The sequence below is a fragment of the Chiloscyllium plagiosum genome, chromosome 4 (genome assembly GCF_004010195.1).
Source record: "Chiloscyllium plagiosum isolate BGI_BamShark_2017 chromosome 4, ASM401019v2, whole genome shotgun sequence".
Lineage (NCBI taxonomy): Eukaryota > Metazoa > Chordata > Chondrichthyes > Orectolobiformes > Hemiscylliidae > Chiloscyllium > Chiloscyllium plagiosum.
The window spans coordinates 91,089,462-91,114,980 of NC_057713.1; the positions used below are offsets into that span (position 1 = coordinate 91,089,462).

A 25,519-nucleotide genomic window follows, 5' to 3' on the forward strand; every position below is an offset into this window, starting at 1 on the left:
TGAGGGAGGTAGTTGGGAAAGGTACATCAAACATTGACCAGGTTACTGCAGCTGGTGAACCGTGGACAAATAACATCAAAGTAGAGGGATCAGAATAATTTGATCATTGGAATTAGGAATATCTTGACTCTACTGAATAGAAAGGACACAACAAAAACTGGAGGAGAATAGCTTTCATATTCAAGGAAGATCGATAACACTGGGTTTGAAGCTCTAAGCAAGATGACACCTTGCCATCATCGCCCATGCCTATCCACCAACTCTTCACAGCCTTGACAACATGAAAGAACAATTCTACAAAGAGCTGGATCAACTCATTAATTCCACATCTTTCATTTATAAGTTCATGGCCTGTGTGGGGAAAGTTAGAGATGATTGGAAAGGGGTTCTAGCTAAATATGGGATTGGAAAACTTAATATTTTTGATTTCAAGAAATTTTCAGAGACTTTAGAATTTTTTGGATTGGCCATCAGTCTTTGAGTGACTGGAGTTCTACAACAATCCTTGAGAAATTCCAACTCTGTTCAAGAGTACACCTTCGTCAATGATATAAAGCTGAAGAATACTGAAAACTTTAAATTCCTTGGAATCTTTATCTACAATAACAGTTTGCTTGATATGGAGCTATCCAATAGGATCAGTAAGGTTGGCCAGGTGCTCAGCAGGCTTTGACCAGAGTATTAAATCAACACAGCACTGAACTATCCATAAAAATGAAGATATACAATATTCTTGTTATTACTTCCCTCCTTAATGACTTTTAGTCAAGACTCTATACCAGAAACACATCAGGCAGTTGGAACAATTTTACATGCGTGCCCTTAGATGTATTCTGAGCATCCATTTATAAGAATGAATATCTCAAACTCTTCAAATGAGTCTAGTCAACAAGTATTGAGGCAACGGTTCGAAAGATCAATTCCAGGGTTTTAGGCAACTGAATAGAAAGGAGAACCATTGCATTCTGTAACAACTGCTACATGGACAGCTAGCATCTGGCAGGGTAGGCCAAGCAAGCACTGCATTGGCATGCTTAGGCGAAGGCTGAAGTGATGCAGCATCAAGCTTAAGGACCTGGAAGAATCAGTGCAAGATGTTACTAATTGATGATCCCTGACCCAGAGAGCTTCAGTCACCTTTGAAAGGATTGATGCCAATGCCTTCTGATAAAACAACCACAGGCCCAAAATTAGATGCTCTAAATTGACATATAGTCAGATAAATCAGGTCTGACGGAAAAGTGGCTGAATTAAATTAAACAGTAGCCAACAGCTATTGGCCACCGAGAACAGTGAAAACCAAGACCATAGAAGTCACAGACATTCAGGACAACCAGCTAAAACCAGCCTGAGGGTTGTGTGTTGGAGAAGTATCGATCAGACATTCTGGCACCTTGACTTCTAGTCAGTGCCCAAGGATGTAGACTTTACACCTCCCCAGTGACAACTGAGTACTGTGTTGGTACGATGCCATTGGATGGTTTGAACCTCTCTCATGACCCCATTGCCTCCAGAGCATTCAGAAAGGTCCAGGGCGAAGGAGGATAGAAACATGCATCTGGAAGCCATCTCCTCAGTGAAGGATTACAGCAAGACTCATAGTGGAAGATCATGTGGCCACCCTGGAAGATTCAGGATGAAATCCGCCCTGAGCTGTGAGATCCAGCTTCATAGGAGGGAGCTAGCCTCTGTAAGTACTTGTGCAATCTGGGAAATGTTTACATGTTGCTTTTAATAAGGATTATGTGGTTAATAAATGGAGTAAATTGCAAACCAAATATTGTGTCCCTACATCCACCTCACTGACGAGAGTGCTTGAGTAAAGTGATTTTAATACATAAACTGGGCAAAGTGTCTAAAGCATGGACAATATTGGCGTCCGTGGGTGGGCTTTGTTCAGAAAGGGTTTGTTCAATCTCCAAAGTCAAACCCCATCAACCATGAACTCTCAGACATCCAGCCTGAGCCTGACTTAAGAGAGCAGCTGCCCCACGTGACAGCCAGGACTCAAGTGGGTGAAAGAAGGTTTCCAATGAGTAACTGGGTCCTAAATCAAGTACTTGTAATGTGAGGAGGACTAACAGCCAGATTGCAGAGCTCGGATAGTCCAGGGTGAGAGAAGGGTGCAATTAGGTGGGAATTTAATGAATGCTGAACCCTGTCCCCATTTGACTCCTGTGACCCAGAATGAACTCTAGTGGGAGCCAGAGAGCAGAGTGAGCCAGAGGGGACCCACAGAAAACAGAGGCAAAGAAGCTAAATACAAGGCCAGAGGACCCATGAGAGGGCAAGAAGCCAGATATTGGGGTCAGGGACCCACAAGGATACAAAGAAGCTAAAGCAGAATCAGGGATTCATGGATAGAAAGAGATAGTGAGATATGGGACATAGAGTGACAGAGAAGTGAAAAGGTAGCTAATAATGAGAGAGAGAAGGGGTGGAGTGGTGGGGGAGGGTTCCTGAACACGTGGGACAGAAATGCTGGGAGGCAGTGAGGAAAGCTGAAGGGAAGCACACTTGGAAACTCAACAAGGTTATTGCAATAGCTAACTACATGGGGCGGCAGACAGGTAAAGAATGGGAGAATGTGAAGCTATGCAAGGAGCTGGAGGAAGTGAAGCAGGAACTGAAGAAGTTAAAGCAGCAAAGCAAGAACACAGGACAGTTTCAGACCCAGTGTGATAGCATGTTCCAGGAGAAGCAGCGCACAATCAGTAATTGGGACGCAGCCCAAAAAGCTGTGGACAATCTGACCAAGAAATTCAAAAGCCTACAGGTTAAGCTCAGAGTCCTGCTCCATGCAGGCAAAGAACTGCAGACCATTCAAACTAGCCAGCACAAAATAAAGTTCTAACTGTCCATGCAAAAGGGAATGATATGCACATTTGAGACAATTTGGGGACAGTGATTATGGGATAGACTGTGAGGAAATGGTAGAATAAGCCTACAGATACACTTAAAATTGTGGAGGGAGGGAGTAGATCCTTCAGCAACCCCAGGATCTTACCCTGGCCCGATGAACTCACTGACCACTAGCCATCAGGCCATCCAGAACAATAATCCAATTAATTATACATTCCCATTAACAGTGGTGTAATTGATAGAGATAACAAAACAAATCCCCATATTTAGGCCCACAGAGTTTTGAAATTCTGATTGCTGCTCTTAACCATAAAGCAGTTTACACCCCCCCCCCCCCCCCCCAGCACAGCAACTGAGAAAGGTGACAGTGCAACCCCATTGGATACTTTGGACCCCAGTCATGACTCCATTGGCTAAAGGCAACAGAATATGCAGGAAGATCCCCACTCAGTGAAGACTCATAGCAAGATTGATGCTGAAAATCCATGCAGCAACCTAAGAAGGCCTAGGTGAAGATCCAGCCTGACCTGTCAGACCCACCTTCATGGAAGAGAGCTAGCCCTACATCAGAGAAAAGGAGATATCTACAGCTCAGCTCAAATACATGGATTACTGCAGGTAATATCCTTTCACAGAAGACTAGAACTAAGTAGAGAGGAAATATTGTGGAAATGTGGGAAATGCTCACATAGTGTTTTTTAGATTAGATTACATTACATTACCTTACAGTGTGGAAACAGGCCCTTCGGCCCAACAAGTCCACACTGACCCGCCGAAGCGCAACCCATCCATACCCCTACATTTACCCCTATACCTAACACTACGGGCAATTTAGCATGGCTAATTCACCTGACCTGCACATCTTTGGACTGTGGGAGGAAACCGGAGCACCTGGAGGAAACCCACGCAGACACGGGGAGAACGTGCAAACTCCACACAGTCAGTCGCCTGAGGCAGGAATTGAACCCGGGAATCTGGCGCTGTGAGGCAACAGTACTAACCACTGTGCCACCGTGCCGCCCACAATAACAAATATTTCTAATAAGAAATATTTTGTTCATAAAATCAAGTTGAACTGCAAAGGGAATTTTGGGTCCCTTTATCTGGCTCAGTGACCAAAGCACTTGAGTCAAGTGCTTTTAATACATAAACTGGTCAAAGTGTCCAAAGCATGGACAATAGTATGATTACTGCCTGTGAACAATAAAATAGAGCAATGTTACTCCATGCCATATTACATGATGTCCAAAGCCAAAACTGTTCCTGACTGATGTACATCCAGACTAGAGCTATATAACTATCTTTATGTACATCATCGATGAGTCTATACATTTATTGTCATAGTTCAGGTGTAAGTTTGCTCGCTGAGCTGGTAGGCTTGTTCTCAGACGTTTCATCACCATGCTGAGTGCTGGTGTTCTGTCCCACTTTCTATTTATGTGTCTTGGTCTGTTACAGTGAGTGATATCATTTCTGGTTCTTTTTCTCAGCGGTTGGTAAATGGGGTTGAAATCAATGTGTTTATTGATGGAGTTCCAGTTTTAATGTCAGGCCTCTGGGATTTCCCATGCATGTCTTTGATTTGCCTGTCCAAGGATGGATGTGTGATCTCAGTCAAAGTGGTGTGATTTGTCTGTGTGTAAGGATACTAGTGATAGTTGGTCATGTCTTTTGGTGGCTAGTTGGTGATCATGTATCCTGGTGGCTAGTTTTCTGCCTGTCTGTCCAACATACTGTTTGTTGCAGTCCTTGCGGGATATTTTGTATATGACATTTGATTTGCTGGCTGTTGGTACAGGGTCCTGAAGGTTCATCAGTAGCTGTTTCAGTGTGTTGGTAGGTTTGTGAGTGACCATGATGCAAAGGGATTGGAGTAGTCTGGTCGTCATCACTGAGATGTCTTTGGTGTGTTAGTGTGGCTAGAGTCTCTGAGTGTGTTGTGCCTTCTTGTTTGCGTTTGTTGTTCAATAATCGGCAGACTGTGTTTATTTGGTACCTGTTGTTCTTGAATATGTTGTGTAGTTATTTTTCTTCCGCTGCTTGTAGGTCCTGGGTGCTGCAGAGTGTTGTGGCCTGTTTAACTAATGTCCTGATGCCGCTCTGTTTAAGGGTGTTGGGATGATTGCTCTGTAGTTGAATATCTGATCTGTGTGTGTTGCTTTCCTGTAGATGCTGGTCTGCAGTTCCCTATTGACTGTTTGTTTCACTGTGACACATAGGAAGGGGAATCTAGTGTTGCTGTCTTCCTCTTTGGTGAGATTTATGCCAGTAAGGATACTGTTTATGATATTGAAGGTTTCTTCTAATTTGTTCCATTTTGTGATGATAAAGGTGTCGTCTACATAGTGGACCCAAAGTTTGGGTTAGATCGTGGGGAGGGCTGTTCATCCTAGTCTCTGCATAACTCTGCATATTGTCATGTCTTCAAACTCAAAGGATGACCATCAAGTTAACAACTGTTGTGATGCAACTTTAAATGTTGCCTTAGATTCAAGAAGCTGAAAGTTTGCAACCGCAAAATATTGTGTCTACTATGTATGTCGTGAAAGTGACCACTACCAGCTAGTGGTGTGGCTAGGGTACTGCCAGCAGTTCTTTTTGTGCTGGGTCTAAGGTCTAACAGCCATTGATACTAATGTTCCCACCTAAATAAGAAAGGAAGAACTTGTAAATAAATAGCCCATTTCACAACTTCAGCAGCTCCAAAAGCTTTATAGACCATGAACTATTTCTGAAATATAGTCAGTTTTAAAGGAGCACACAAGCTCCTGCAAACAACAATGTGACAATGACTAGATAATTTGTTTATTTGATGTTGAATAAAGGATTACTATTAGTCAGGACACATAAGAACTTTCCTACTCTTCTTCAAAATCATGTCTCTGGATATTTTATGTCCTCCTGAGAGGGCAGGTGGAGCCTCAGTTTAATGTCAAGAGTGTTAACTGAGACTTTGTTCCAGTTACTAAATGGAGAAAAACTGACAAAGGTCTATCGCAGCTGAAATTGACATCACGAAAGCTCAAGAGATTCAAACCAGCTGGACTTTGATGATTTTTTTTAACTTTAAAACTTAAGATTATCTGAGAATTTTTTTTGCTTTCTACACTTATACTGGCAAAACTGCAATTAATGTACAAAATGGCAACTATGCGCCCACCTATGGTTTGCCTCTGCACCCACTCCATATTGATTTTGTACATTAACCCAAATTAATAAGCAAAAATAACTTGTGTTTAGATCATGCTTTTTAATGTCATATAAACATCCCCTGACATTTTTTCAGAGGCATTTTCGATTGCAATTTAATGCTGAATCCCATAGGGAGGTATGAAGCCAGGTGATAAAAAATTTGCGAAAGAGGTAGTTTGTAAGATGTTCCTTAAAGGAAGAACAAAGGTGATGGAGGTGCAGAGAAATTTAGGGAGGGAATTCCAGAGTCAGTGCCAAGACAGTTGCTCCTGGTGGAATGATTTAAATTTGGGTTTTTACAAGAGGCAAGAATGGGTGGACAGTTGCAAGTTGTGGGTGGAAGAAAAGTCACACTTCAGGTTCATATTTTGTTGTTATTTAGGAATGCTATTCATAACTCAATATCAGAAACTGTCAATCAATATATTGGCAAGATGGAAACATTGGCACATGTTGTAGAAATAAGAGATTCAAGGACAGAATTTTCAGAAATTCTATTTCATCTATTTTTAATCTGTGAAAAACAAATGAGTTTTTCCAATGTTCTGTGGTCCTAACTCTGTACGTAGATGAATCCCTACCAACAAGGCACAGCTTGAAGTGTCCCTATTTGAATCCAGCTCTGTGTTAAATGAACGGGTTGCCATTTCCAATGTTATAGCCAAGCACCATTAACGTGCAAATCAACACATTCGTGCTGCATTTTTTTACACAAGTTAAAAAGCCTGGTGAAAGAGGGAAAGGCAAGCTGGCTGCAAAGAGCAGGCTGTTACTAACTCTGGGAAGCAGCTGCTAATCCCTCGCTTGTATTCAGAGGATTGAAGTGCCAGGCATACACACTCGGAACTCCTTCACAGTCTCGAGTTGACTTCCCAGTATGACCTTCATTCCAATATGAATTCAAGTGAGGAAACAGAAGTCACAAATTGTGTTCTAGGTTTAGCGGCAGCTGAAGGAAGTCATTGCTACAGAATGTGGATCATATTTCAAAGAGAATGTGACAGGGAATCTGAGGCATTAAAAAAACTATGACACAAAACCCACCATTGAACAAACACCCACATATAACAAGCGTTATGTGTGGTGAATTTGTGCTAGTTGCATTGTAGCTACAGATACAGTTGCTTGTCATCCCCTTCTGATTAGAGACTTTATGGAATTCACTCAAATTTTCCTACTCTCTCTTTTTTAATGAATTGTAAACCATTCAAAGCAAATTTACCAAGCATTTTGGGATTTTGTTCGCATGCCATAATTGCAAATGCCTGCAAATGATTATTTCTAAATTGAATGAAAATTGAACTTGTAGGATTTACATAATTGAAGCAGGTAATTTGATATACCTGGCTTATGTTTATGCTCTATCTACCTTCTACAAGTGTCCATCTACCTTCTTTTACCTCAACCGATCAAAATATCCTTCTATATATTTATCTAGTTTCTCTTTATTCACACCTATTGTAGTTGCCCCTTTATCCAACATATACAACATTCTCATTTTCTTAACAGCTAACTACATGCTGAGGCCAATGCTTAGTGCCTCTATTGCCTTTCTTTTTTTTAAACCACTTTCCTCTCTTTTTCCCTCAGTTTTCTTGCACCATGCATGCATGCACAGAACTAAAGTATTGAAGGGCTACGTCACTACAGCATGGCAGTGTGGTGGGTGCCTGCATTAAAAATAGCGTTATCCACATATTGATAGGGTGGAAGCTCCAAAGTACTCCTAGCTATGTTAAGTCCCTTGATCATTCCCCTGGAATAGGAGATTAATTAGGGTTAAGCCAGAAATTGAAAAGCTGCCGTCTTCCGGTGAAGTGGATGTTGGGCTGGAGAGACATTTGACAGACTTGCAAACAGGGTTATTTTGTGACTTAGTCCTGAATCCATGCAAGTAACTGTTCAGTTAATGGAGGTGAGGGACTGCATCATGTTATTCTAAAGTTTACTAGAATGGGTTGAAATCAATGAGCCAATGACACATATGAATAAACTGGCTGATATACATGGGATTCATAGCCCTAAGTTTCCTGTGTGAATCTCATTTTTGATTGCGTGTGAAATCAGTCATGCAGGTGCAGGGGCATACTGGCAACTGAGAACCCTGGCACAAGAGAACTACATCATCTGAGCCCCTCCATTCACACTCACACAGCTCCCAGTGGCCACCTTTAATGCACCAAGAATACACTCTGTTTTTCCCTACCCATATTTTCCTGAATTCAACTGAAACATTCTGAACACTAGATCAACTGACATCAGACTAACTCACTGCACGCCATTCACGTCAATACAAAAGGTATTGCTGGTTCCTCTGGCTCAGTGCTTTCTGCATAAGCTCAGTGGATCGTTTAAAAAGAACCTCTTATGCCGGGCATGTGTGCTGAGTGCCTTGACTCTGATTTGTTTTGTGATCATTGAGCTGATTATTAATTTCCACCTACATCTTCAATTAGTTGTTCCACTGACATTTTTCTGATTATTTTCTAGCTTTCTTTCATAGCACTGAAAGCAGGATGAATTTTCATGTGCTTGATTCTACTAAACAGAACAAGTGTTATGAGCTTAACGGATCTGCAGAGGTAAATTAAGCAGGGATTTTATTGGCTCACATATTATTACTTTGACTTATATATCTTACTGATGCTGAATAAGAGACTAAGCCATGTGATATTGTGTCATTTCCTCTAATGATGTACACTCTGTGATTAGCACAATTAAAAGAAACCCATTAACAACCCAAGATGCAAGGTAACATTGCACTATATTGAAGAAATAGGAACAGGAATCGGTCATTCAGCCCATCAAGCCTGCCTCGCTATTCAATATGATCATTCCTGATCAAACACTTCAATGCCTTTTACTCCCCCATTCCCATAATCCTGTATGTCACTGATAATCAAATCTACCAATCTCTACCTCAGACTAAGCTTCTGTGTAGAAACATCCAAAGGCTCACAACCATCTGAGTAAAATGTTCCTCTTCACCTCCGAACTAGGGTGGCACGGTGGTTCAGTGGTTAACACTGCTGCCTCATAGCGCCAGGGACCCGGATTTAATTCCAGCCTCAGGCGACTGTGTGAAGTTTGCACATTTTCCCTGTATCTGTGTGGATTTCTCTGGGTGCTCTGGTTTCTTCCCACAGTCCAAAGATGTGCTGGTTAGGTGGGTTGACTATGCTAAATTGCCCATAGTGTTCAGGAATGTGTAGGTTAAGTGCCTTAATCAGGGGTAAATGTAAGGGAATGGGTCTGGGTGGGTTACCCTTTGGAAGGTTGTTGGGCCAATGGGCCTGTTTCTACACTGTAGGGATTCTAATTCTAAGTGGCATTTTCTTTATTTGTTAGTTGAGTCCCCTGGTTCTTGACTCCCCAACTAGGGAAACTACCAAAACCAGAAAACATTGGGTGGGGGAGGGACAGTAATATCTTGAATGTTTTGGCCAATTGAAAGGTTCCCTATTAACCAAGAGCCCAGAGAAAGAAAAATCCAGTTCTGTTTCCCTCAACAGGTCATTTCCAGCACATCAACAGTACTTGAGTAATTACTTTCCAGTGAGATGTTTTGAAATCATAGATTATTTCCCACTGGTTGTCACCTCATGACCTCTCAGGTATGTAATAACCAGAGCACTAAGGAAAGCAGAGCAGGTACCTGTCAACTTCAGCTTGCTGTTGGAAGTGAGGAACCTTCATGTTGCTCAGCATAGAACAGCACATCAGGACATGATCTCTGAGCGCCAGTCAGATACATGTCTCGTCCATACAGAGTGGCATCAAGATTTGCCAACCTCACATGATCCTCATGGCACTTCTCTCTGATCTATTTGGAAGATACTTAGGAAGCACAGACCTATGTGGCAGGACACACCAGCAACTAGAATGAAAAATCTGCTGCAAGAGCACTTAGGGACTGGCACTCACCTCCTGGATTAGATTGGACCATATCTCCTGGCTATAGAAGAAAATGTTGAGTAATTTTGACAAGTACCCATTGGAATTTAGAAGAATGAAAGGTAACCTTCCGGAAACATAAGATTCTTAGGGGACTTGACAGGGTAGATGTGGAGAAGCTGTTTCCCTTTGTGGGATTGTCTAGGACAAGAGGGCATAATCTCAGAATAAAGGTCACAGATTTCAAACAGAGATAAGGTGGAATCTCTATTCACAAAAGGTCATAAATTGGTGGAATTCTTGAGCACAGAGGGCTTTTGAAGCTGGGCCATGAAGTATATTCAAGGTTGAGAGACAAACCTTTAATCAATACGGGAGTCAAGCGTCATATGGAAAAGGCAGGAAGGTCTGGCTGAAGATTATCAAATTAGCCATAATCTCACTGAATGGCAATGCAGTCTCAGTCTGAATGGCCTACTTCGGCTCTGATGTCCTATGGTCTGATGGTCAGGGCTTGCTTTCTTAGAACTGACTCAGCGGCTACTTTCATGCTCGAAAGCACCCATGCCGTGTCATGCCTGTTAGTGTGCTGTCACTTCAGCCAGAGTCTATGACAATCAGTGTTGCCATATTGTGCTCTTTTGCGCAGGCTGCTTGTCAGCAGGGAGCTGTCCTCGTGCATGGGGTTGAAGTGAGTTGTATACGTTGCTGAATGATACACTGAGACACCAATCCAACACCCACAGCATGTGCCAGATGCCCACATGGCAAACACTGCACTTTTATTCAGTCAAATCGCCAGGTCGAAAGCAGGTGGGGTTCTCAGTCCAGCATGGGAATGGAATGCTGTTGCTGTCAGTCGAAGGGGTTCCTGGTAATGTCAGTCACAGGCACAGTACACACACCATCCAGGGCTTGGCTGCAGTCAGCCATCTGCTTGGGCAAAGACAGCGGTCTGGTTAGCCCTGTGTAGGGGCTGGTCATTTCAGTCACTCAGACACCTGGACAAATACAGGTCTGGGAGCCTGCTCATCAGTCTTTGAGAACAGCTAAGGAAGGGCTATAGAGAGCACAGAGAGGAATGCTGCCAATAAGGATGATGGAATCAAGGCTGGTGCTGGAAAAGCATATGTGAAGGTGGAGACTAGGTTAGTGACTGGGGGAATATCAAGGTATTTGGGGGATATGTGGGCAATTAATTGGTTGGTTATGTGGGGTGTGTGAGCAAAATATTGGCAGTGACTACCACTGTAGCTGCCACAGGGGTAGTGTAGAAGAGCAGGATGGGCATCAATAAGGTGCAATGTCAGGGCTCGGGTGAGGGAGGACAGTTGGAGGTAAAGCGCATTATGGAGGGTCTCCACATGACAGCCGGAGGTGGTGGAAATGGGCTGTTGAGATAGCGTGAGATAAAAGAGTACATGGAGGTTCTAGAGTCTACCTGGCAATCAAGTGGTTTTTGTTTTTTATATTCATTCACAGGATGTGGGTGTCACTGGCCAGACCAGCATTATTTTACCCATCCCTAATTAGTCCAAGGGCAGTTAAGTGTCAACCATGTTGTTGTGGGTGTGGAGTCACATGGAGGCTAGACTAGGTGAGGACACCACTTTCCTTCTTTAAAGGATATTAGTGAACCAGATGGGTTTTTCCTGACATTCAACAAAGGTCATCGTTAGATTCTTAATTCCAGATATTTATTGAATTCAAACTCCATTATCTGTCATGATGGGTTTTAAACTCCATTATCTGTCATGATGGGTTTTAAACTCCATAACATTACCAGGATCTTTGGATTAATAGGCTTGTGATAATACCACAAGGCCATCATCTTTCCTAAATATATATTCTCTAAAATCAAAACGCTAGATTCCAGATTCATGATTTAGAATTTTCTCCTTGCAGTTTTGGGGAGACGGTGTATGGCTCTGAGAAGCTTTTTCAATACTTTTTTTTACCATTAATAGCTGGATTAATCTTCTATCAGTCTTGTTATGATCATCAGCATTGAAACATTTTTTGATAATTGCTGGCTGCTACATTCACAGATACTGACTGTTATTGTATGCTTTTGGACTGTTCAATGTTTAAAGATACTGGAATTCCTTGTGACTGGAATTTCTTCCATCTGTTCAGATGGCTTTTGTAGAACTGAAGATTTCTTCAAGCTAACACTGTCTGGTTGAAATCCACAATACTATTCACCATCTGACAGGTGAGCATTATGCCCACCACTGCTTTTATTTCATTATCATGGTCATGTCTACCCGAACCACCTGGAAAGCTTTGGGTAGATTCATTGCTCCTTCTTAATGATATTAATCTAAGTCAATGTTGCCATGCGGGGAAGAAGGCCCACACTAAGTCTTCAGCAGAAAATAGGTTCAATCATACTAAACAGTAAAGGTTCATCACACAACACTTAATAATTGGTTATATTGAGCAAAATCTTATTGTCTTTGGCTAGATGTCAAATTGCGCCAAGTGTTTTGAAGCTTTTTTGCTGGCAGATTGAGCAAGATTTCTGACAATATTTTATCAAACCCACTTCCTTAGCTACCTATTCTATCTCTCTTGTCTTTTTGAGCCTCATCCTACACCTATCATTTCTGGTACAAATCACCACTCACTAGATATCTGTCAAAAGAATAGCATCCCTAGTACCTGTGCCATCTTTGAAGGGCACCTGGACAAACATTGACAATCCAGCATCACTCCTCATTGGCCACATAATGGCACAGCAGCCACAAAGCCATGTTTCTCACAGTACATAGCCAGCATGATTGACACCCTCCCACACAGACATTCCCATTTTTCTATTTTTTATTCCTAAGAATTTCTACTCAAGAATCTGAGATGGCCGCATAAGTGGCACCTGTGAACCTTTCATTGTACTCATGTGAATACATGCGACAATAAAGCTAATTCAATTCAATTCTCTCACCCCAGTCATTGCATGACCACACAGTTTATCTGACTTTAGCTACATCCCGTCTAAACATTCTCCTTGAGTCACAGCTACTCTGTCCCCAACACTATTGGAGATTCTCCACTTGTCAGTGTACACGAATAGAACATCCGATTCAGGTAAGCAATCGGACAATACTAGGCATGAGTTTCGATTTACAGCCAGCAAAAGTGAACCCACACAAAACAAATAAAAGCTGCAGTTTACCATCCACTATGCAAACCATTATATTGGCATTATGATCAATGACGTTTTAAATTTCATGAATGTCTGCTATCCCCAACTTACATCTCCTAGAACTGAGCACCAATCAGGTCTTGTCTGGCTTGTAGCACCAACACAACTGAACTCCATTTAGGACAAGTAGAGGTTCATCCTCCACATAGTTGTTGTCCTCCTCCTCAGATGTCTACTCGTATTTTCCTTGTTCCTCAGCATCTAATATATCATCTCAATGCGTGCTTCAGTTGTGCAGAGCACAGTACACCAGGATGTTGCGGCACATTCTGTCTGAAGTGCACTGGAGGACCTTTCCAGTCCAGTCCAGGCAGTGGATCTGCATCTACAGCAGCCCCATTGTCTGCCGCACCACGGTCCAAGTTGCAGCATGTGTACCAACCTCGTGACAGTGCTGGCACATTACATCACAAAGGGAGTGCCTGCTGTGCTTCGACTGCCTTCCCAAGCTAGACCCATCTCAATCATTCCACTTATCATTGAATTCAGTCTATCGTGCCATACGATGAATTAATGTTCCCCTCCCCCAAAACCTCTTTCAATGTTTTGCAAGTGCCAGGCAACGTTTGGCCAGCATTCACCTCTTTTTAAGTCATTTGCACTAACCTTTGCATCACTCAGAGGCCCATGTTCAATTTTCAAACACCAAAGATATGGTACAAGTAGACTTTGACAAGTGTTTCAACCCTAAGCACATTCACTCTGTATGCATTGCACATGGTCAATGATATTACTTCAAATGAAGTGGAGCTGCAATATGCAAATGAATGTTTCATGTATTTTCTCCTTCAGTGTCTTATTATCCAGTTGATGGGCAAAAGTGTGGGATTGACCTTGAAGTGACACTGATTGTGTCCACCCTGGGTATTGTCCCAGCCATTTTTCAGTTATATTGTGCATCTCGAGAATCATAAGTGATGCAGTGAAGATGTAAGTTAGATCCCTTAGGAGAAGTGTGAAAAATTTACATTTAAGGAAAAAGGCTGTGATGCTGAAAGAATCAAACTGCTATCTTTAGCAAACTAGGATTATTAAAATCACTTTAAGTTTATTAGAAATAGCTGTAAAAGACTTCTTTTGAAAAGGTACATATTAAGGAAATCATTAAAACAAAAGTATAATTCAACTAATGAGAATAAGAAAATCAAAGGCAGAGAAGTACAGTGAATATGTGAAACAGCACAAATCATCCATATTGTTGAAATGAGTACAAAAGTCACAAAAAAAGCAAACTATTTCTTCATTTCAAAGCATTTCAACAATTATTTTTTCAGCCCAAGTAGGGAATCACTCTGAAACATTTCAAAGATTTAACTTCAATTAACAGGAATTCAAGAACATTTCTGAAAAGTAAATAAGTTAGAACTTAAAAAAAACTTCATTACAAAAATAAAGTTTCTTAACGATAAAGCTTTATTAGCAATTCAATTTCATTTCCCAACAAGAAAATACGACATTTTAAGATGTTGCTGAGGAACAATGAATACAACTGAAGTGGTTGCACAATTTAAAACATTGAACAACAGAATCAGCTATAACTACAAACAGTTTTTTTAAAAATCCTGCAACAGCTTTCAAGTAAATAATTTAAATGGGAGAAACAACAGCCATTTAATATAATGACAATGGAGCAAGAGATTACATCTCAAAGCTGAATTAAAGTCACAGATACTTCATACAGGGAATTAAGATAGACAACATGAAGGAGACAACTTGTGCATTACAGAAATGCTTTAGGATTACAAGTGAGCATGTTTATTTCTTCTGTAGGTTGGCATATTTTAAGAATATAAGAGAAAAGATAGATACTTATGACAATAATGTAGAAGTATTTAACAATTACTTTCACTGAATTACCAACTGTATAATGGAGAAAGTAAGATTTAACAGAAGAGTTTACAGGAGAACACATTAATAGCTTAGCAATGATCTTTGCAGGTTGTCAGAATTTTCGATGATAGTGCTTTATAACCATAATTAATTTAAGAAAAAAATTGCTGTTGAAATCTCTGATCTGTCTCTTTCAAATATGTTATTTTCAGAAGAGGATCTTACATTGGAAAGAGCTATGCAGATAGAGGTGGAAGCTGAAATGCATAAGCAACATGAGAGAAATTTGCGAACAGAAACTGAGTGCACAAAGCTCATCAGACCTTGTCAACTTTCTAATATACAAAAACACCAAAACATTACACAAGAAAACAACACAAAAAGCTTTTAGATCCCTTTATGTTATAAGTTACTACTCCAGATGTGGAGCTTAAAAAAAGCACACAAGCAGAAACAATATTCAGCTTTATGATGCCAATGCAACATTTGTAAGAAAATGAAACATTTTTGGAGAATGTTTAAGCATGTCTAAAAAACCTATTAAACAAGGGAACTAATGATACTCATTTGCATACAGAGGTTCACATCTTACAGTTAGTACCTTTGGACAAAAACTTGGAATACCAAGAGATACCTACAGTTGAACACATGTAAACACACATTATATGATGACATGCCATCTTTGAGAGATAAGGATCAAACTTTCTTACAAGTCGTAATTGACTCATCTAAACCAGATATGGCAAAGATCATAAGGTCTTCCACCTCATTTCAAACTTGACACCAGAGTGGATGTTAATATTTTTACTGAGAAAATTGCTTGGTTGAAGAGGATGAACCACTCCAGATCAAAGGAATGTTAAGAGTATTAAAATACAGAAACAAATGGAAAATGTGCATGTCTTTAAAAACCAACACTTCTTATATCTGAGCAAAAATGCATCTTAAAATATGTCAATCAATCCCAAACAGTTCAGAAGCCAAATACTACTGATTAGTATGGGTGAACAAGTAGAAAATCTTGGTCTTGGATAAAATATTTGTTGTACCTACAAGAAGAAATATATCACTCAAGAATAATCACATTGATGCCTGACAACTCTTCATGACTAAGAAATCTGATGATACCACTGATTTCGATAGTTTTGACGGAACTATTCAATTTTCTTCCAAAGATGGATGAATCTTCAATCTCTGATCATCTGACATCCTTTACACCCCAAGAACCAGAAATTAGTAGTAGTTTCTTGTTTCAACCAAATCAACTGTTAATGATAGCAAAACAACACAGTCAGCTTTACTCTCTAAGACTGAATGTGAGAAACTAACAATTTTATCCAAAAGTAAGCTTGAGAATAGAAGAATCACATGCAAGTTTACCTTGTGACAATGTCAAATGAAGAATATTACTCTTTCAGAAACACAGTTATCTTCTCTGATACAATTTGAGAATCTAATGTTCAAGAGAAACATTGATGCCAGAGATTTACCTCTGTGAAGGACGTTCAGGAAATTAAATATCCACTGAAGTTCCAGTTAAGCAATGATCTCTACCTTAATATTTTGCCTCAAGCAGCAGGCTTACAGTACAAACAAGTCGTCTGCCAATTTTAAAGATTGAGACTTGGGGGAGATGTGGTAGTTTTTTTGTTGAAATAATTTTGTAAATTGTTTAAAAACCAAGAAAAAATTGTTTTTTGAGGGTGGTGAAGAGACATTGTAGAAGGTGGTTAGTGCCTGAAAGGATTAATTGACAAGAGAAGATAAGCTTTACCCATGTGGATTAAAGCACTATCGTGAGGAATTAACTACAGTCAAGTTTGCAACCTGTTTCTCGCTCTTGGGGGTCGGAGCTACATGGACATGTTTCTTTTGCTGTTTTTGGTATGTACCAGCTGGCTGGGAAAGCTGTGTGCTCTATTCAACATAGCTTCTAAATCGAAAAAGTTTTCATTTTGCACTAATGTTTGCAAAGCTTTCCTTCCATGTGCTTATGTGTGGTTACAAAAACAGGAAGCCAAGCTGAGATACATCTAGACTTTGTATTAAATGTGCACTCCTGTAGCAAAACACAGTGAGTATTCCACAAACAGAGGTATACAGGGGGTTACAATATTCTGGGCCAATCTAACAAAGGCACATTGATGCATATTCTCTATTTTCTGCCAGCCAACCAATCTGCTATCCATGCTTAAGTGTTGCCCACTACACCAAGAGCTGCTATTTTCCGTGATAACCTTCGATGTGGAACCTTATCAAACGCCTTCCTGAAATATTGTTATACCTTTTAGAGCCGTTGAGAGTGTGTGCAACCCAGGCCTAATGTTGCTTGGGAGATCTTCTTCAACCAGCAGAGAGGAAGTGGTCCTAATTTCTGGCCTGGACGTTTTGGAACAGAGTGTTCAAGTAAAGCATCCATGAAGGGTGCTACCTTCTGGTGCTTGTGGGAGGTAGGGGGTGGTGTGACAATCACAGCCTGTTGTGGAACGCCTGCTGCAGCAAGTGAAGGGAGAGCTTGGTGCTCTTTAAATATAACTCCAGAACTTCCAAAACCAGAACTTCTGGCAAGGATGGAAGTTTCACTTGGCATCTGCACTTGATTCTTTAAGTCACTACAGAGAATATAATAGGCAAGTTCCTCATCCTTCAACCCCTAGCATTATTTAAATGTTGTCAGCCTTTATATTTCCTGTCTCTGAAGTGATGTTATATTAAACCGTGTCTTAGAAGAAGTCAACCGCAGAAGCAATGGTAAAACTGTACCACAAAAGACTCTGAGTTTCCACCCATTATTCTTAATTCTTATCAGGAAATAGTTTTCATGAACTCTGGTTTAAGATGAGGAATGTATCTGTGACATGAGTCAGGTAGGTTAATCAAACGAACATCTCTTTTTCCAAGCAGTAGTTCCCTCTTCATTGAAATGCTGCATGATGAAGATCTGAGCCTCCCAGTCACCCATTGCTTCTAGCAGTATCCTGACCAATTGATCATCTCACAATGAGGCCCAGTGTGCTGGCGTGTCCAGCAAACCTCCAATTTCTGCCATGTTTCTGCTTGCAGCCTACTCAAAGCTTTTGGGAAATGACAGAGATTTTCTGGATCACTATTTTTCACCTGCTGTCAGCTACAATATTCATGGTATTGTTAGACTAATACATAATGGGCTGAACCTTACATGTCATGTTTGTCGGGTTTTTTTTTGTACGGTTAAATGTCATGAGGCCTAGTAAAATTTCTGACCGTATCTTACCAAAGTTATGATGATCCTCCTGTCTGATTCTAGGTCCATCTTTCACTGTTCCTAGAAAAGCTACTGCTCACCAAATATTCTGCCAAAAACCGTCAATTCACCCATCAAGTTGACACTGGCTCTATCCACTTTGGGCATTGTCCCAGATATTTTCCAGTTTCATTTCCTATCTAGAGAAATTCAAGTGATGTTAGGGAATGCAGCTTGTAATAGTTATCACTGGCATTGAGCTCTGTCTCGTCACTCAGTATAATCCCTCAAGCATCCATGTCCCCTTTTATCTTGCACTGCTCTGACAGTCCACTTCCATTTATCCCTCTCTATGTAGAGATACACCACATTGAATTTTACCTCCAACACTCCTTCTTGCCCCTGAACCCTGACATTACCCTCTAATAATGCCCACTCTGGTCCTCTCCTGTGATGGCCACAGTGTGATCATTGCCAACCAACATCGCCATCCCCCCCCCCCCAAAGCCTACCATGCCTTCCGATGCTGTTCTGCCTACTCTCCTTTAAGCTTTCATGCAATGGATTTAAAGATTTATGAAAATGGAGCTTTATTGAAACACATCTTACTGCTATTGTTTACAACTTCCATGAGAGACCTTGAATAAGAGACCACAATCATGTGATGTTACATCATTTCCTGTGATGATATGCATATTAATTCGTACATTAAACAATTATAACTGATCCATTAACCCTTTATACAATATAAGATATTACTATACAAATATGATTCCATCTCATCAGCTCAGGGCTCACGGTTGGGAGCTCTAAAGCTTTGATGTGGGAAGTGAAGGAGCATTCTTGCTCAACAAGGGATGTAATCATTTTAAAAATTCTTCTTGGGCAGCCTCCTGGCCCTTGAATGTCGTCTCTAACAATTTGAAGCTGACAGGAAAACGAATGCTATTCCCCAGTTTAGGCTTCAGGTTATTATTACAGCCAGTGCATGTTTAAGGAAGGACTCAGTTTGAGTGACCTTGTTAATTGTAATTGTGTAAAGAGTGAGTGAATGAGAGGCAGGCTGCCCATCAGCAGGTCCCACTGCTACTGTCAATGTCCAGACCTGGCCCTCTTTAACTGCATCTTCGACGCGTTTGGATATTCCAGAGAAGCTGATAGGAAATTGGATGCCACATCCAGAGACTCCTGGTGGAAATGGTGAAAGATGCCAAGTTGCAGGACACCATAAACAACTCTGCAGACAGAGCACAGCATGGGTACATCTGGATGTGGCCAGATGGGTATGACCACCCTAGGATAGGATAGGATTTCCTTTTTGTGCCCTGAGTGCTCACTGCCAGACCTACCTACGTTTAGCTGGTATCCTTCACTGATCACAGCCACTGCTGATCGATTGTCACCTTCAGGAAGACCAGAGCAGAGGACCTTCCAACAGTGAACTTGGCGATAGGCTCCAAAGAAAACTGCCCTCAGGTTGGCAGGAGCAGCAATGAATGGGTTTGCCTCTCTCATATCTTCCTCTTGATACTTCTCCTCACTGTTTGTCAGTTCTCAGGGCGACATGGTGGCTCAGTGGTTAGCACTGCTGCCTCACAGTGCCAGGTACCCACATTCGATTCCAGCCTCGGGTGACTGTGTAGAGTTTGCATGTTCTCCCTGTGTCTGTCTGGGTTTGCTCTGGTTTACTCCCATGATCCAAAGATGTGCAGGTTAAATGCCCATAGTGTTAAGGCATTTGTAGGTTAGGTGCATTAGTTGAGGGAAATGTAGAGTAATCGGGAAATGGCTCTGGGTGGATTACTCTTTGGAGGGTCAGTGCGGATTTGCTGGGCTGAAGGGCCTGTTTCTACATTGTAGGAATTCCAATTCTAATTCTTCTTGATCTGCTGCTGCCTCCTCTTTAATCAACTCTGCTTTCTTGGGAGGAGGCCTGACGTGTCTTTCTCCACTTGTCCTTACCTCCTTTCCCATTATCCTTGACCCCACTACCTTATTGGACTGGTTCCAACTCTGGTCATTTGAGCTTAGCTAGCACCATACCCTGGCCAGGCCCCTAAAGAAGTAGTTGACCACCTACCCCCAAACCCACCCTTCCACTTCATTAACTGCTACCCTATTCCCCAACACCCCATGACCCAACACCCCACACATACCCACTGCTTACAGCATTTGGTCCATTTTCCATCCTTAGTTGCATGTTCCTTCTCCTGGGGAAGTAGGTGAATGTGGAAGCTGACCATTTTAAACTGTTAATCACAGAAAACACTGAGGGACACAAACAGGATTAGAAAGGTTAAAGATCTAAGAAACCCTCTTGGAGACTTTAGTACACTGGTGAGAAAATGAACATTAAGCCATTTTCTTCCTTAAAGAAATAACTGGCCTTGCTCTTTTCCTTGGGTGCCTCCAGGATAATCTTCCCATCCAGAGTCCACTCTGTGGAGCAGGATAAGACGTGTTCACATTTCTTCTTCCAGAGGGTACACAGAGAAAGCTCTGTGATCAGCAATCTGAAGGAAGAAAAGGGCTCTGGAATAAAGCTGAGACTGACATTTTAGGGATCAGTCAATGCTGGAGTGTATGACAAGAAGCCCAAAGACAGCATGGTCTCCCAGTTAGTCCTATTCTCTAACAGGGCGGTCTTAGATGCTAAAACATGGGAGAATATGGACAAACAGCTAACTGTGGGTGAGCTAGCCAAGGTCCTTATGTCTTTGTGGGACGTAACCAACCAGGATGTGCTGGAGGTAAACAGGAGCATGCTTAATGCTGGCAGAACATCCTGATCCACGAGGACAGGCCTCATCATCTTCACCCACAAGTAGGAGGGGGAGAGGGAGGAAATTCAGAATTAGTGATCAATTTCACTGCTCAATGTAAACTACAAAACTCAGTCCAAGGTCATTGCCAACTGGGTCAGGTCTGTTTTGGGGTTGGTGATTCACCCTGTGCTATAGTGGGCAGGACAATTTTAGACAGCCTTGTGCCATTTAGAGATCTCATCACCTGTATGCGGGAATGAGGGTTGGCACCGGACCACAGAAGGCCTTCAACAGAATATCACATACCTACATGATGGCTTCAAATGGAGTTTGGGGAGCAAATCTGCAATTGGATTCAATTGCTTGACACAAACTGCAGTCTCAAAGGCTGGGGATCTGAAAGCTTCCCAATCAAAATGAGTCCTGCCTGACTGCCCTCTCTATTGCAGATAAGAGCCTGGTTCATCAAGTGTGAGTGCTCTCAGTGTTGTTGTATGTGGCACAGGTCTGGCCTGTTCCCAGAGTCTGTGTTATAGCGGTTATTTGGGCCATCCTCAACTTATCTGGAGAATAAAGATAGATTGCGCCTGCAGGGACACCATGTATGAAACCCTGGACAGAGGATGGTAGGGTGGTGGTCAGAGAGAACATGCAATATCATTCTCATCTTGATGTTCACCTTTGTGTTCCATACACATGCTAAGTATCACTACATGCTGAGGTTCTACCTGCCCCACTGTTGTGAAGGATGGGTCTGGCTACATTGCTGCTGAAGTCCAAGTAGTTGGACTGAATCTTGTCATTTGTCCCTTGTGTAAAAGTTTGTACAGAAAACACCTTTGAGCACAAATGCATTAGGCAGTGGTCAGCACATCATGTTCTCAAGACCCTGTAGGGAATGGAGACAGTGGATCCTGTCGAGTGATTCCCTATGCAGATTGTCAATATTATTCAGGGGAATTTTCTAACAAGCACCAAGACATAGCTTAGCTGCTGGTGAGAAGGGATATTCCCTGTCAGACTGCTCATATATGCTGCACTCTCTGTGCTATCATATGGTGACCTCGCGACAGCTGCCATGGTGAAAAGACCATCACACATCTCATTCTGGAACACGGCCTTGCTAAGCCCGTCTGGAGAGATGCAGTTGTTTTTGTCGCGGTGTGTCCCAAACAGTTGTGTGAGCCTGGACTCTGTGCTCTCTGGGCTGCTCCCTGAGATGCACACCAAGCTGTACCTGAAGAACCATCAATTTACAGATTACAGATTACATTACAGTGTGGAAACAGGCCCTTCGGCCCAACAAGTCCACACCGACCCGCCGAAGCGTAACCCACCCATACCCCTATATTTACCCCTTTCCTAACACTACGGGCAATTTAGCATGGCCAATTCACCTGACCTGCACATCTTTGGACTGTGGGGAGAAACCGGAGCACCAGGAGGAAACCCACGCAGACACAGGGAGAATGTGCAAACTCCACACAGTGAGTCGCCTGAGGCGGGAATTGAACCCGGGTCTCTGGCGCTGTGAGGCAGCACTGCTAACCACTGTGCCACCGTGCTGCCCATAAACTTGATGCAAGACTGTCATTGGTCTGCCCAAAATGTATCGGTTTTCTGGTACAAACAATTGTCCCCAATTAAGTGTTACAAGAATGGCAGATTCCAGCGTTCAGGATTGTATGCTGAGTGATAAAGCTTGGGGCAGCCACTGTCAAGGCACACTGGGAACATGGCCACCATTTCAGGCCTTTCAGCCATTATGTACCAAGGGCTTTATAGAATGCCTCAGGCTGCATGGTTGTAATGGAATACATATAGTTAATATCACATTTTGTTAATGTCACAATTGTGTGATTGGATTGAGGCATCTTATGAGAGTAAAGCACACAACTGAGAAGAGTGGTATTTTGTTGGATTTTCTGTTATAACTGAATTGAAATGGTTTAGTATGTACTTATCCATATTTTATGAATAAAGTATAGTTTTGCAAAAAAGCCCTCCACTTCCAACAGCCCTTCACCATTGGGTTGGGCAGGGGAGTTACAACACCCCAAATTTCTAAGAATGCAACCTGATTTGTTCAAAGGTGGATAGATCAGTTTATTCCAGATCAGCTGAGCATCTTCAAATTCATATCAGCACTGTATAGATTAGTCTAATGATCTGTTCAGTGTAGCAAACAAGATAATACCAGGGCCTAGGGGATGCTGCTGTAATTATCCTGCAAAATAACCCCAGCATTTTTGCGATGTTTGAAAACATGTTCTGCTGCTGGTAGTGCAGGTTTAGAGGCTTCAGGTTTCATCATTTGGATAATGAAAGACAAACGGGTGAGATAAATTTTTCATACTTCACGCTCAAAGTAAACTATAATTCAAGGCATGTAAAACTGCCATTTACATTTTAATCATGAAATATTTGATTTAAAGTAATCTTACTCCCTTGTGCAACATTCACATCCTACAAGGATAGGAAAAAAACCACCTTCTCTGAGCCTCCCAGTTAAATGAAAATCAAAGCATTTTCAGGAGCTGGTTAGCTCAGATGGCTAGTTTATAGTCCCAAATAATGCCAACAGTTGAAGATTTGGTCCTCATTCCAGTTCAGGTAGACCTGGGGTCTGCTTTTTTAGCAAAATTACCCATGAGCCACGGTTCCAGCACCCCTCAAATAGTCAAGGATAGAAAAAGATGAAAAACATTTTCAAACAAAATATCACAATGGGCAAAGAAAAAACGTAATAGATTCTATGCTATATTGCAGAATTAGGCTTTCTGTGCTTAGCAATAATAGGACACTTAATATATACATTTTTATGATACTTATTCATTTATAAATAGCACATATAATCTCACACTTTAAAAAGTTTTAGGGTGCAGTGATGATTGCTATATGGGCAAAAAGGCTAGTGTGGAGTTATTACCTTTCAACATCACAGAACCTGTTTGCAGTCAAAATGGATAAAGCAGATAAATTAATGCAGGATGCAGTTGGTGATTTGATATACTGACTGCTAAGTTCACTCTACTCTATGCAGAAGGGAATCTATGTATTCACTCAACACAAACAATACGGGGATTGAGTAGGGGGTGGATCTGGGTGGAGATTCTCTTCAGAGGGTTGGTGTGCACTTGATGAGCTGAATGGCCTGTCTTCACACTATAGGGATTCTATGATTCTCTGAAACTTATAACAGAACAGGACATATAGTAAGAGGTGCAAAACTTCAGTCCCCCTATTCTAACCCGGACCAGAACTGAACGAATCAGGAAAGAAACTAATCTTTAGCAGACCAGAAAAAAAGTGAATCAATGACATTTAAGTGATATTGCAGGGAGGTAGAATGCAATGAGGGATGACACAACATGACACAGATTTTAAATAAGCATTGAAATTATCTCTCACGTGCATAGATACAGGCAGGAATAGGCGATAATAGCTCACATTACCATTTTGATGGAATGTACAAATACTTTTTTAACTTCCCTACAGGCAGCTCATGGAATGAATACTCAACCAAGGTTTTATTGCATGATTTCAATGGAGTGAAAGCCAAGCAGGTCCAGAAAATTGAAAATGACTTTCATACACCTCCACAAAAAAAACTAGTATAATTTCACTACACTCTGTTGACAATGCTTGGGTGTTGGGAAGATCTGGAAAAACACATAACAGACCTTTCTAGTTATCAACTTTAGTGACCACCAAAATGGTTGCCATGAAGTTGCAGAAAATAACAAAGGAACTGAAAGAAGCTTGAGTTTTGGGGAAGGGTCACTCAACCCGAAATGTTGACTCTAAATTCTGTCCCAGACCTGCTGGGCTTTTCCACCAGCTTCTATTTTTGTTTATCATAAAGGAGGAGACTGGTTGGAACTGGAACTCTGAAATCAATTAATTTCATCCTTGAAATAATTTTTGAAATCTTAATCTGGCTCAGCATCCAGTGAAATCCATTATACAGTACTGCCAATTGGCATTAAGTCGGCAACCTTATCTATAAACTGATTTGGATGTTCAGATAGGGTAGTACTCTTCTGAGATACATCCATAATGTATCTGTATCGTTAGGTTTTTCTGCCTATAGCTGTTATACAAAAGAACCCATTCTTTCACTCACCTTTACAATGTACTCAGTTGTTAATAAACATGCTTCTTATATTCCTTACCAATATTTATTAGAAGTCAGGAGGAATTCTTCACTTAGCAGACACATGATCTCATGCATGTCAAAAGATAGTGTCCATATAATAGAGTCATAGAATGGTAACTGGTCATAGCATGGAAACAGACCCTTCGGTCCAACCCATCCATGCCGACAAGATATCCCAATCCAATCTAGTCCCACCTGCCAGCACCCGGCCCATATCCCTCCAAACCCTTCCTATTCATATACCCATCCAAATGCCTCTTAAATGTTGCGATTGTACCAGCCTCCACCACATCCTCTGGCAGCTCATTCCATACACGTACCACCCTCTGTGTGAAAAAGTTGCCCCTTAGGTCTCTTTTATATCTTTCCCCTCTCACCCTAAACCTTTG

The 25,519-nt window shown here is 41.5% G+C and overlaps 1 protein-coding gene across 1 annotated transcript in view; it reads right to left on the reverse strand.

Annotated features, from left to right (window-relative positions):
• Positions 1-16,520: 16,520 nt before the first annotated feature.
• Positions 16,521-25,519, reverse strand: part of ofcc1 (orofacial cleft 1 candidate 1) — a 217,079-nt gene continuing 208,080 nt past the window's right edge. The window contains exons 14-15 of the mRNA XM_043689352.1: positions 20,374-20,719; positions 16,521-18,406 (exon numbers count right to left, since the gene is read on the reverse strand). Coding sequence (XP_043545287.1) covers positions 20,533-20,719 — 187 coding nt within the window. The 3' untranslated portion in view covers positions 16,521-18,406; positions 20,374-20,532. The remainder of the gene's footprint in view (positions 18,407-20,373; positions 20,720-25,519) is intronic.